Source organism: Dromiciops gliroides, chromosome 4 (assembly GCF_019393635.1).
Source record: "Dromiciops gliroides isolate mDroGli1 chromosome 4, mDroGli1.pri, whole genome shotgun sequence".
Lineage (NCBI taxonomy): Eukaryota > Metazoa > Chordata > Mammalia > Microbiotheria > Microbiotheriidae > Dromiciops > Dromiciops gliroides.
The window spans coordinates 73846699-73860679 of NC_057864.1; the positions used below are offsets into that span (position 1 = coordinate 73846699).

The window sequence follows — 13981 nt, forward strand, 5'->3', positions numbered from 1 at the left end:
CAGAAAGATATAGCTTCCTTCTTTATCTCTTTTTTTGTTTTTTTGTTTGTTTGTTTTTAGTGAGGCAATTGGGGTTAAGTGACTTGCCCAGGGTCACACAGCTAGTTAAGTGTCAAGTATCTGAGGTCAGATTTGAACTCAGGCCCTCCTGAATCCAGGGCCGGTGCTCTATCCACTGTGCCACCTAGCTGCCCCTTTATCTCTTTTAATTAGATCTATTTTTGCTTTTACTCGGTCTGAAATCATGATTGCTACCCTGCTTTCTTTGCTTCAGCTAAAGGCTAGCAGATTCTGTTCCAGCCCCCTTACCTTTATCCTATGTGTATCTTTCTGCTTCTAATGTATCTCTTGTAAACAGCATATTGTAGGATTTTGGTTTTTAATTCATTCTGCTATCTGCCTCTGTTCAATCCGTGAGTTCATCCCATTCATATTTATAGTTACGATAACTATGTATTTCCCTTCATGATATTTTTTGCTTTTTTATCCCCCTCCTCATTCGCCCCCACACCCTTTCTCTCCTCACAAATGTTTTACTTCTGATCACCCTCCTTCCCCAATATATCCTCCTGTTCCCCCTCCCCCTTCTATCATCCCCATCCCTTTTTTACTTCCTTGTAGGGTAAGAAATATATACCCAACTTAGCATGTGTTATTCCCTCTGAGCCAATTTTGATAAGAGTAAAGTTAAAGCTTTGTCCACCACCCCCTCACCTTCCCCTCCATTAATACAGCTTTCTTGTGCCTCTTTTTTGTGGAATAATTTTCCCCATTCAGTATCTCCCCTTCGTCCAGTACAATTTCTTTCTCACTCTTTTATTTTCTTTTTTTGGGGTATCATCTCATCAATGTCACCTTGTATCCACACCATCTACATATACTCCTAATTGATCTTTTGGGGGGGGGCAGGTCAATGAGGGTTAAGTGACTTGCTCAGGGTCACACAGCTAGTAAGTGTCAAGTGTTTGAGGTTGGATTTGAACTCAGGTCCTCTGGAATCCAAGGCCAGTGCTTTATCCACTTCGCCACCTAGCTGCCCCTCTCCAATAATTCTTATCTCTCCTGGATCTATTTTCTAGGTCAACTGTTTTTCCAATGAGAAATTTCACATTTTCTTTTATTTTTTTACTTTTCTGATTTTATTTCATCATATCTTGATGTCTCATAGTGTCATTAGTGTCCACTTTTTTGATTCTAATTTTTAAGGAATTATTTTCTTTAAAGAAAACTGCCCTGATACATTAGAACCAGATGTCAAAATAGAAATGGAAAGAATCCACCAGTTATGTGATCATGGTCAAGTCTCTTAAACTCTCAAAGCCTCAGACAATTCTCTGGCATTCTAAGTTACAGATGAGTTAATGCATGTATCAATGAAAATCCGCCCCCCCAAAAACTGATATAAGTGTGTGTGTATGTGTGTATGTATGTATGTATATATATATATATATATATATATATGTGTGTGTGTGTGTGTGTGTGTGTACACACACACACATAGTATATGTGATGTGGATATTCCCTCCTTTGTAGCACACATACTTATCAACTCTGCAAAAGACATACAAATTCCCTTTTGAAACAGAAGACCTAACCTCTAAATTGGCATTTTTCATGTGGGAGTTATTGGCATCTACTGGTTCTGTCAAAAACATATAAGTCATATGTCTGATATATATACACATATATTGATATGTATATGCACTACTGCAATAAGAGGAAAACACATATCAAGCCACATAGGCTGGTATGTTCCAACAAGAATTTACTGCTTTTGCAGCTACAAGACTGCCTAAATTTAATCTGGACCTAATATCTTAACCCAACATCATTCTTTAAAAAATGAAAAAGCTCTCCTTCATTCAAGAAGTTTGCCATATAGTCGTAAAGGATTTATGTTGGTCTAGGCCAACTCTCTTTACGATTTTTCCAATAACCAACAATTTAAAAAAATGCCAGCTAAGCAGAATGAACTCCAAGGCTCCGAAAACAAATAATGTTAATGATTCAGCTGGGGCTAAAACACAGAACCTTGGCCTCATTAGCACTGCGCTTTTAATGAAAGAGTTGAACAGCTACAAGCAGTAAAGAATATCCTATTTGTTCTTTTAAAAATTCAAGGTATTTATTCAGACAAAACTCATAGGCTTATTTCTCTTGGCTAATCTTTCAAGTTAAATAACAGAATATGACAGGTATAACCAACCATGGAAGAAAAACAAATCAAATTTGTGTCCCTGCGTTTGAGCCACAGTGTTGACAGTGAATAGACTGAACGCTTCAAAGAACTTTGTTGTACTTCAGATTTAACAATGAGTAATAAACTAATCAATGTGTTAATATCTAGTTTATAGATTACTCAGGACCTTTGTTGTAGTACCAATTATCCTTTTGGACATTCTAATACTAATGTGCATCTGTATCTAAAAAGGAAGGAAAAGGAAGTAGTTTAATTGCACTAATTTTAATCCTTATTAGTTGCAGTTGTTTTATCTTTCTGTCTTGAAGAGGACCATGACATCAGGATAATGTCATGACTTGTACTGAACTGGATTTAAGTGTGGGAGGGCTGTGCAAAGTCACCAACACCTCGCTCTTTCCAGAGCCATCTGGGTCCAGTGGGAAAATATACATCAAGATAACTGAAGACGGCCTGGATGTTTAAGGCAGGGTCACACAGCTAGTAAGTGTCTAATTTGAACTCAGGTCCTCTCAACTTCAGGGCCAGCGCACCACCTAGCTGCTCTAATCCTTATTAGAATCTCTGATCCAAGGAAGACACTGAGGCTTTTAGTTAAAAGGAGATATCTGAAATGCCTGTAGATTCAAAGATATTTAAATCAATCCAAATTAACCACAAATTAGCAATATAGCGCCATTCCCTCTTTAACAAGACACTTATTTTTTCAATTCTACAAAGACTGTACAAATTCCCTTATGAACAGAAGCCTTAAGAAACCTCTAAGTTGGGGCAGCTAGGTGGCACAGTGGATAGAGCACCTGCCCTGAATTCAGGAGGACCTGAGTTCAAATTCGACCTCAGATACTTGACACTTAACTAGCTGTGTGACCCTGGGCAAGTCACTTAACCCCAATTGCCTCACAAAAAAAAAAAAAGAAAGAAACCTCTAAGTTGTCATATTTCATTTATAAGTTATTGGCATTCACTGGTTCTGTTAAAATTCAGATCTGTTACACACTGTAAATACTCAGAAAAATGGAATAGAGGGATTGGTCACTCTAGGCATGGGAGAAATTCCTATAATCTGGGGAGTGAAGGCAGAAAAAAGATCCTAGAGTAAAGAAAATGCTTTTGTTACTAATAGGACATTCAAGATAGGACAGGGGAGACCACCATCTTAATTCCTTATATGCCAACTTTTCAACTTTTGTCTTTAAATATAGATTAATGGGGGTGGCGGAGAATTTTCACTTAACCTTATTTCTATATATAACTATCACCATATTTCTCTCCACAGAAAAACTTTTCTAATGACACCCCCACACACACACACACACACAATTCCTTCACTCCCTCATAAGTCTCATCCATAACACCCTGCAGTATGGTTACTGTCATAATTCCACAAACAGAACTAACCACATCAATGACATCTTTTAAGTAAAACTGGATGGATTTTGTTCAGTTCTCCCTTATTTCTTGATTGCAGTTAGCAGTACTGCTCATTTCTTTCTTCAAACTTAAAACTCACCTCCTTTAACATTCTGTAGATATCACATATTATTACATTCTCTGTGTCTCTGGCTTTTCTTCCTTTTAATCTCTTAACTCTTGTTGGTCATCTTCCAAAACTAAATCTTTAGGAGTTCTAAACTGCTTCCTTGAACTCATCCAGTTTCATTTCTAAATTCTGTCTTTAAACTGATATATAACTCCCAAAAGTACATCTTCAGTCCAACTTTACCATCTATTCCTCTCATTTAAAAAAAAGTCCTCGGGGCGGCTAGGTGGCGCAGTGGCTAAAGCACCGGCCCTGGATTCAGGAGTACCTGAATTCAAATCCGGCCTCAGACACTTAACACTTACTAGCTGTGTGACCCTGGGCAAGTCACTTAACCCCAATTGCCTCACTAAAAAAAAAAAAAAGAAAAAGTCCTCTATTTCTATGTTTCCTGGACATTTCACTGTTTGTCTTTAAATCACCTTCCAGATTGCCTAGCACAGTGACCTGTATACAGATAGGCGCTCGGTAAATAGTGACTGTATGAATTACTTTCGTCAAAAAAATCTAGGTTCTTGGAAGGACCTGCATGAACTGATGATGAATGAGATGAGCAGAACCAGAACAACATTTTATACACAGTATCATCAACATTATGAGTTGATCAACTGTGATAGATTAGATTCTTCTCATCAATAAAATGGTACAAGAAAGTTCCAAAGGACTCATGATGGAAAAGGCTCTCCAAATCCAGGAAAAAAAAAAACAATTGTGGAATATGGATGCTGAATGAATCATACTATTTCTTTTGTTTTTGGTGCTGTTGTTTCTTTTTTGCTCTGATTCTTCTCTTATAACATGACTAATGCAGACATATGTTTAATGTTATTTTATATATATAACCTATATCAGATTACCAGTCTAGGGGAGGGAGGGAAAAAAATTTGAAATTGGAAATCTTATATAAACAAATGTTGAAAACTATCTCTAACATGTAACTGGAAATTAATAAAATACTTTTATCAGGACAAAAAAAAATCTAGGCTCTTTCTCCAAATTCCCACTTTGGCTAACAATACAAACAACAATACAAAATTCAGCCACTAACTTTGGAATAAAAAGTCATCAATTTGCTTTATACTCTTCTGATCTCATGAAGTTCTATAAGTTTTCCTCTGTAATGTCTCAGATACATCTCTTCTCTCTACTGCCCAAACCAGCACACACTGATAAAGGCATAATTAACATGAGTATTGCAAAAACATTTAGTCTTCAGGCTTTTAATCAATAGCAATAATAATGGCCATTTATATAGTGCTTTAAGTTTTGCAAAGGACAAACCTCTTTTTTGAGCCTTACGATCACCATGAGGAAGGCCCTACAGGTACTACTCTCTACAGATGAGTGAACTGAAGTTAAGAAAGGTAAAGTAACCTGCTTATGGCCCCACATTTATTACTAGAAGGATTCAAACTTGATTCTTCGTAAGTATGGTACCTTATCATGCAAACTTCTTCACAATTAATCTCAACACATCTTTTTCTAAAAATGTCTCCTCAAGAACCTAAAACAGTGACCTATTAGATCAGGTTCTAACTCCACACATTGGTATTCAAGGACCTCCAACAGCTGTTTCATCTTAACTTTCCAAGCTAATCTTTTGTCACTAGTTATGATGGAATCAAGCTAATTTCTTTAACATCCCCCTTACACTAGGACTACTACTAGCTCTAGGCCTTTGCTCAACTCTTTCCCCTTCCTGAAATGCACCCCTACATACAGACCCCACCCCTCTAAAGAGATTTGGTGGGGAAGATGGCAACATTGTATCAATGTGATACAAATCACAATATTATATGGTATTATGGGATCATTTATGGGAGAAATCACTTCCAGTTTAAAAGGTGGATTAAGCATGAAGCTACTTGAGTATGTCATTTTGATCCTGGACAAGACACCTCAGTCTTAGTTTCTTGACCTGTAAAATGGAGACAATGCTCTCCCTACTTCCTACTTCATGAGGAGGTATGAGGAAAATGCCTTTGTAACCTGTAATGCACCTATGAAACTGAGGTTTCTCCTCATCCAGGTCTGTATTTATTTCATGGTTTATCTTATGTTGTTACTTGTTCCATGCACTCTTCCCTGACTGACCCTACCACCCAATCATCTTTCCTTCTCTAACCTGATGTAACACATCTAGGGGAAGCTTGTAATAGTAAAAAGAGAACTAGATTTGGAATGGAAAAAACCTGGATTGGCAACCTCAGGCTTAACCTCTCCAAGCCTCAGTTTTCTCATCAGTAAAATAGGGCTGCACACTGACCTCACAGGGTTCTTTTTAAAGTCAAAGGAAATAAAAGGTATGTGACAATGATTCGTAAAATAAACATAAGCTAATATTGCTACCACAATTTCATATTACTATAGGCGGCTTGAAGGAAATGGGCATCTTTAGCCTGGAGAATAATCAGGGGGAACATGATAGCCATCTTCAAGTTTTTGAAGGGCCATCACATGTAACTAGGCCTATTCTGCTTGGCTTTCAAAGGGCAAAATCACTGGCCATGGGTGGAAGCTACAAGGAGACAAAAAGTTAGGCCTGATGTCAGGAAAAACTTCCCAACAATTATAACTGCCCAGACATGGAATGGGCGGTCCCAAAAGGGCACGGGTTCCCCTTCCAAGTCCACTGTATGACACCTGTCAGGTGTGTTACAGTGGGATTCCTTTGGCGTAGGGGTTGGAGTAGATGATCGCTGAGGTCACTTTCCAATTAAATCCTATGATTTATACCTGTTTTCAAAGGTTCTCTAACTGCTTTATACACGCACATCTTAAGATCACGGATTTAGAGTCGGAAGGGGCCCTAAAGGTCATCTGGTCTGAGGACTTTAAGGCCAAAGTCACAGAAGTAATAAATGGCAGTTACTTGAATCCAGGTCCTTTTCTCCAAATCTAGTACTCTTTCCACTGAACCATGCCTCCCTGTGCTACTGGAAGTCATCTAAGATGCAAACACTTCCCTTTACAGAGAGAAGAGGCTCCGTAACTGCCCCCCCCCCCCAGGGTCAGACGAGTGACAAGTGGGACCAGGAGCACTTAATTCCACTGTAACATCTCTTGAATCTAGGTTTACAAACCCTTCCTGGAAAATCTGTGCATGGCTTTTGTTTCCTTCAGAGAGCCTAGCACAATGCTAGGTAGAGTGGGTCAGTGCAAAGAAATGTTTCCTTATCTGTAAAATAGGGGAACAGGACTAAAGGACCTCAAAACCTATGATCCTAGTGCCAAAACACACTTAAGAGAAGCCTACACATTTGAGAGTTTTCATCCAAATCTCTGGTTTTAAAACCAAAGCTTGAGAGAAAATGGCATCAGCGTTGGAGTCACCTTTCCTCAAACATATTTGTTCTGTAAAGCTTGAGAGAACAAGCCTCTTCTTCTAGAAATGATCTGTTATTCCATGTGTATAAAGAAATGTTTGCTGTTGTTATAACCATAAGAATCTGGAAAATTATTCCTCTGTGATTACCTGAGGGATGAATCATTAAGAAGAACTTGAGGAAGTAGGTGGAGTTGAATGGAACAATGCTTGATCAGTCAGTGAAAGCCTGTACTGCTGCTCTGTAACAACACCTTTTTAGTGGTATGCCAATGTTGGGAGTGGGGGAAGTAAAGATAGTGCAGGTCAAACAGTTGTTCCACAGGAACAAAACTTAAGATGTGTGATCAGCCAAACAAGGTTATAGTGAAATAACACTGTTCAGGACAGTTTTATGAAAGGCGACTTGGTATGGGACTTTACAGTTTATAAAACATTTTCTTCTCAATCATTCTATGAAGTAAACATGCAGGAACTCTAAGCTTCATTTTACAAATGGGGAAAGAGATCTGGAGAGGACAGACAACTTTTCCAATAGTCACAAAGCAAGTTAAGCAGGTCAAACCTAGGCTATGAAGCCAGATCTACTTATTCCAAATACAGTGTTCTTTCCACTGCATTACACTATTGAGATGAGAACTAGGGGTGCTTCCTCAGACACAAATAAAAACTTAGTGAAAAATACAAACAGGAAATTTACAAGACCAGAAAAGACCTCCAGGAAAGGTGAAGGAGGGAAATGGAATGTTAGTTAGGTTGGGATGATCTGAAGCCCAGGGGAGCCATGCCAATTTAAACTTACCCTGGACTAGCAGCTCAACGTGTTTGATTTAGTTTTTCACTCAGACTAAAGTATTAACTTCTAGGACAAGATGGGTCAATGAAAGCAGATTAAGAACTATGAGAACTACAATTCAGTAAGGACTAGTAAAGAGCTACTATTTTAGGCTTTAAGACTTTTTCTATGACTAATTTCTATTTTATTTATTTAAAAACTCTTCCTGACTCTCTGCAACTTCCACTAATATAAACCTTTTAAAAACCATAAAGGAGAGTATGCTTCCATTGAAAGCTGGGTAGAGAAGTTGGGAACCTGTATCCCACTCTGTATTATATCCAGGAAGAGAGGAATTCAAATGGAAGACAACAGGTGGGCCAAACCTTGAAAGCATATAAAAAAGGAGTCAAGTATACTTTACTTCCTTCCTATTCACCTGGGAGATTTAAACTGGTCTATACTTCAACATTCACTTGACTATTAGGGATACAACACTAATACACATGGAAAAAAATAATTTGGGGCAGCTAGGTGGTGCAGTGGATAGAGCACCGGCCCTGGAGTCAGGAGTACCTGAGTTCAAATCCGACCTCAGACACTTAACACTTACTAGCTGTGTGACCCTGGGCAAGTCACTTAACCTCAATTGCCTCACTAAAAAAAAAAAATAATAATAATTTAAGACTGTGTACAACACCTCCTCAAGTGGCAACCTCAAGTGTCAGAGAAACACAGCAAAGAAGCTAGAAGTGAATAAAAAATGCCATTGGGCAAAGAAGGTATCACAAAGTCCATGTACTTTGAAAGGGTACAGCTCTAAGCAAAACTCATACCCTCTGACTTGTACTTGAAGACTACTGACTTTTACTTTACACACAATTCTAGCAAGCTTGATTGTTCGGTTCTTCAGTTTCATTTGCACATTCTATGAAACAAATTAGAAGGGACTCAGAATACTAGAGTCAGGCATACTGACTGAAAAACCATAAAAAGTAGATCCCCACACTAAGAGCAGTTGGGGGCTGTCAAACAGCCCTCAAACAGACCTCAGCTCTCCTAGAGAGTTGGCCCATCTGTTCTTTGATCTTAATTCCTCACCAAGTTCACTGCTGAATGGAAGACAAATTCTCAATTTCTTCCCTACTTTGCTGTCTCTGAAACAAGCACACAGCCCACATCACCTCCTGCTTCCTCACCAGCTACCTTCTGATCCTGGAAAAATCTACCCCCGAGGCCTTTCTCCTGATTAGTAAATTCCTAGCCCAAGTCACCATTTCATAAGCGACCCCGCCATCTCTGATTCACTCCATGGAACTCACCTCATACCAGCCACCTGCCCCTACCTAGGCAGCATTTTCCCCTCCTCTGCCCCCCACCGACTCCTTATGTGTTGTCTTCCCCTACTGGAATGAAAGCTCTCTGAGGACGGAATTGTCTCTTTGCATGTGTTTTTATCACAATCACTCAGCAGTCGGCTATAATCCTAATCACCTACTATGTGCCATGCAGTTCAAAACCGGCCTCAGACACTTACTAGCTGTGCCATCCTGGGCAAGTAATTTAACCCCATTTGCCTCAGTTACCTCATCTGTAAAATGCGCTGGAGAGGGAAATGCCAAACCATTCCGGTATCTCTGCCAAGAAAATCCCACATGGGGTTATAAAGAGCCAAACATGACTGAAATGACTGAATAACAACAAAATAAATGTGCCAAGCAATATGTTAAGTACTGGGGATTCAAAGAAAGGTGAAAGGTGAAAGGCAGTGCCTGCTTAAGGAGCTCACAGTCTAATGGAGAAGACAAAATTCAAAGAATTAGGTATAAACAAGCTATATATAGGATAAATTGGAAATAATCAACAGATAGAAGGTACTGTCATTCAAGGGGATCAGGAAAGGTTTCCTGTAGAACAAAGCCCCTTGGGGGGCTTCGTAACTGAACGTGGGGGTGGTCACAAAAAATTTGGCAGTAAATGTTTGACTTGTACACCTTTTCTATATCCATATATACCCAAGGTCGCATAAAAATTTCTCGAGCAAAAAGGTTCTCAAGTGGAAAAAGTTTAAGAAACCTCGCTGTAGAAGATGGGATTTGAGCTGGGACTTAAAGAAAGCCAGGAAGGAAAAATGAGGAGGGAGAACATTTCAGGCATTGGGGACACCTAGTGAAAATGTCTGGAGTCAAGGAAAATGAGAGAACAGTGTTCAGCATACCATAGTGATTAGTCAATGTTTTCTTTATGCCTAATCTACCCAAAAAGGCCTTATGTATCTCTAGTCTGGCCTCTTTCTAAGCTTATGCTATATACTCAAATTAGCCTGCATAAAGCACTAATTTCATTTAATTCAACAAAAATGTATTGATCACCTACTAAGTATAAGGCAAGAGGCAACAGGTAGAGAGAATATTGATCTGGTCTTGACTGACAAGAGGATCTGCCTCTAACAAATGGTCTGTTCAACCAGGGACAAATTACTTAACCTCTCAATGTACCCAAGAAACTCTGAAAACCAATTGCAGAATAGTTGCAAATCTTCATTTATGGAGGGAGTTTTCTTACTGGAAGTTGTCTACACCAATGAAATCACAGATCCAGACCCTCCTCCGCCAAAAAAGAAAAAATTCGTAAAAGGCACTTGATAAAGCTTTGTCCCCTGCCTAAACTCTAATGTCCAAATTTCTGTTTGTCCATCTAACCCCATCCTACCTAACCTCCCTTTATTTGCCCAAATCTCTGGTGTCCCCCTGCCCCTTAAAGTGCTTTTACTGAAGATGTTTCCTCATCTCTTCCCCCTACCCTCCCCCTCTCTTCTTCCATCAAGGTCCTAGTCATTAGCTCTTTTGCCCCAACCCCGATCTCTCCTCCCTAAGTTACACTTTTTTCTTATGCCACTCATTTGGACTTAACCATTCTGTACGTACATCGCACATATGATCTCCTCAACCTAAGATCCTAGAGAGCAGGGAACATACTTTGGTTTCTTTTATATCCCCCTCAACACCCACCACAATGTTAAGTATATACAATCCACTTATACTTGCTGGCTGACTTAGAAGGAGGTTCATCAAACTACCATCTAAAAGCAAATGTACAAAACTAAGGAATGACAAAATCCATTCCCTTCATCCTTCCATGGCAGAAAAGGTATTACTAAATGCCTTCCTATCAATCACCTTAACATCACAGGCTAAAATCATGAAAACAACTGGGGGGGGGGGGGAGAAGCTCAGCATTCCATTGTTGGAGTTTTAAATTTGTCACTACACCCATACTGGATGACTAAATACAATGAAAAGGTGACATAGCATTTCGTGGCACTCTGAAAATTCATCCAATTATTATACACTTCTAGGCTATGATACTGCTAGATTCTACTCAAACATCAATGAGGGAAAACAAAAGACTTAAAACAACCAATTCCTAAATACCAGAAATCGGTTAGAGCCCACATTTTCCCAATTTAGAGAACTAAGTATTATACTTAAAATTCTGAATGCTAATAAATTATATACTATATATATAAAATTTAGACCTCTATAGTGCTTTGTAGTATATAAAGCACATTTCTTAATCCAATGGTAAATAAAGAACTGGAGAAGGCAACTGTTGAGCTCAGCAGGTTTTTCCACCTTTATGAAACAAAATGAATTAAACAGAAAAGAATGTTCAAGGGCACTCACTATTTAGAAGGATACACTTATTACACTGTATTCTTCATATGAATTACAGTTATTAAATATGCATGATACTTGAGAGTAAAAAATACAAGCACCTGCTAAAAGGACAACCACTCTGTCAACTTTGACCTCTACAGTAAGGAAGTTGATACCAACTGAGAGAGGAAAAGCATAAAAAGTTAGCTATGAGTCTTGAACTTTGGGGGCCCTTTGGTCCTTCAGATTTTCTTGTCCAAGCAAGAGTATCGGATTTGGAGTTAAAAGATTTGAGGTCAAATCCTGTCAATACCATGGTCAAATGATTTAATCCAACCTATGCGCTTCACTTTCTTCAAATGTAAAATACAGGGATTTTTACCTTCAAAGCATCTTGTAGTTCAAAATCTATGATTCTAATTCTCACTGAAATACAGGGATTAGATGCTAGAACTGTGATTTCTTCATTTTTTTCCTCCATGATGAATTACTCTTCTAATGCAGGTCAGCATCTTGAGTAGTGAGAATATAAGTGACTTTTCCTAAGGGGTTAAAAGGCCATTCAGAGGTTGGGCAATCAAGTTCTTCCTGGCCTCCTCCAAGACTAGCTCTGTATCCACTACACTAAGCTGTTTCTCCAACATACACTTCCTAATTAAGTTGTTGGTGAGAAATTACGGTCTTATTCTCCTACCGTTTGTTTAGTCAACTCAAGAAAATGGTTTCGTCTCCTTCGAACAAAAAACCACTAGATTATCAGAGAAGATGACAACGAATGAAAAAGCTAATTTTAGACACTTAAAAGATGAATCCAGGTGATGACTAGAAAAGCAGAAAAAGCAAAGACAGGAGAAGCATCTGAAATAAACTGGATTAAGTAAAAAGAGTTTTTAAAACAATTCATTTCCTTCAGGAGTGTGGGAAAATACTCGTTGCTACTGCAAAAGCTGTGCAAAGTTTGGTTTGGCTGGTCTCATTCTGTTTTCTTTCCAACATCATTACAGAGTATGAAAGATTGTTTCTCTTTCATCGCATTACTCAATATACTTGGAAAAAAAAAAAACAACAACTCCTCCATCAAATTGAGTTGCTTTCCAGTCTCTCCCTATGGCTCCCCCACCCACCCTGTTATCAACACAGCCGCCCCACGCCTCCCTCCCAACAGGCTTCAACACTTCTGAGCTGTCTGTGGTCTCACCAGGACTGAGTCCTGGAGTCAATGCGAGTTTGCCCGAGCTGAGTCAATCCCGGGGCTGGATCGGTGACTCCACAGGTAGAGGGAACTCCCCGGGGAGGAAGCTCACTCTCCCAACGCAGGTCGGCACATTCTCCGCCACTTGTTGCCTGGGAAGTGGCCGGAGCCCCGGGAGCTTAAGTGAGTCCATCATTCCCCCCCCCCCAATCTTCTTCCACCCCCTGCGGCGCCGCGGGCTGACACAGGCCTCTCCTTTGACGCAATGAGTGGCTCTCGCTCCTGGACGTGGGTAACCCACGCACGACCGTGTCTTTCCCTCTTCCAACACGTCAATAAGCCCAACTTCTTCACTCTGGCCCCGTCACCGTTCTACGACGGCGCAGGTCGGGGCTGACAGATCAACGTGACCCTGGTCTCGGGGAGCTACCGTCCAGCTGGGCTTCCGGGAGCCCCAGTCCCCCCCTTCCCCCCCAGCAGCGCTCGACCCCGAAGAAGGGCGCCTGGGGCTGCTTCCGACCAGGCCGGCGGGGTCCGCGGGTCCGCCCCCGAGGGAGAGCGGTGGCCGCACTTCACCGCGCGCCGCGGGGCCGGGCCTCCTTCACCGGACCGCCATACTCACCCTTTCACCACAAAGAAGGGGTCCTCCATGGACATGGCTTCCCGGCGGCCGCCCCGCCGCAGCCCGTCCGCAGGCACCGGCCTCCCGACGCTCCCCGACGCTCCCGGGGACTGAAGAGTCGGCGGCCCGGTGAGGGGTGCGCGCGCAGTACCCTCGGCCCTACAGTCTCGCAGGGACGGCCTGCCGCTAAGAAAAAGGCAACGGAGGCGGCGGCAGGTTCCCCAACTTAATCACCCACCGCCTCCAAGCCTGGAGACTCCGAGACTCCCGGGGCCGGCTCCCCCCTAAGCCTCCGCCCCTAGTGGTTCCGCCCCCTTGGCCCCGACCAATCACAAGCACACCTCCCGAAGCACCACTTCCGCACTCAGCTCTCACGTGACACAGACAGTGCCCGCCCCCTCCGTAGAGACTGTGGGTTTTATGGTCACGTGAAGAGGGAGTAGGGGCTGCCGGGAGTCTCGGGAGTTGGAGGAGAGGCTGCTTTTCCCCTGTCACGTGGCTGGGGTGCCAGTTCCTAGAGGAGGGATTCGCCTCCTATGATATTTTTCAGACCTCCCCTCGAGGGGCGGGACCTTTAATCCGGGTTTACGAAGTGGTTTGAGCTTCTCCTACTGTAAATTTTTTGTTGCTATAATGTGTTAAAAATTTTTTCGTTATTCTTATCT

The 13981-nt window shown here is 41.1% G+C and overlaps 1 protein-coding gene across 1 annotated transcript in view; it reads right to left on the reverse strand.

The window, feature by feature from the left end:
- Positions 1–13599, reverse strand: part of STX6 (syntaxin 6) — a 51037-nt gene extending 37438 nt beyond the window's left edge. Inside the window, exon 1 of the mRNA XM_044002999.1 lies at positions 13317–13599. Coding sequence (XP_043858934.1) covers positions 13317–13351 — 35 coding nt within the window. The 5' untranslated portion in view covers positions 13352–13599. The remainder of the gene's footprint in view (positions 1–13316) is intronic.
- Between the last annotated feature and the right edge of the window lie 382 nt (positions 13600–13981).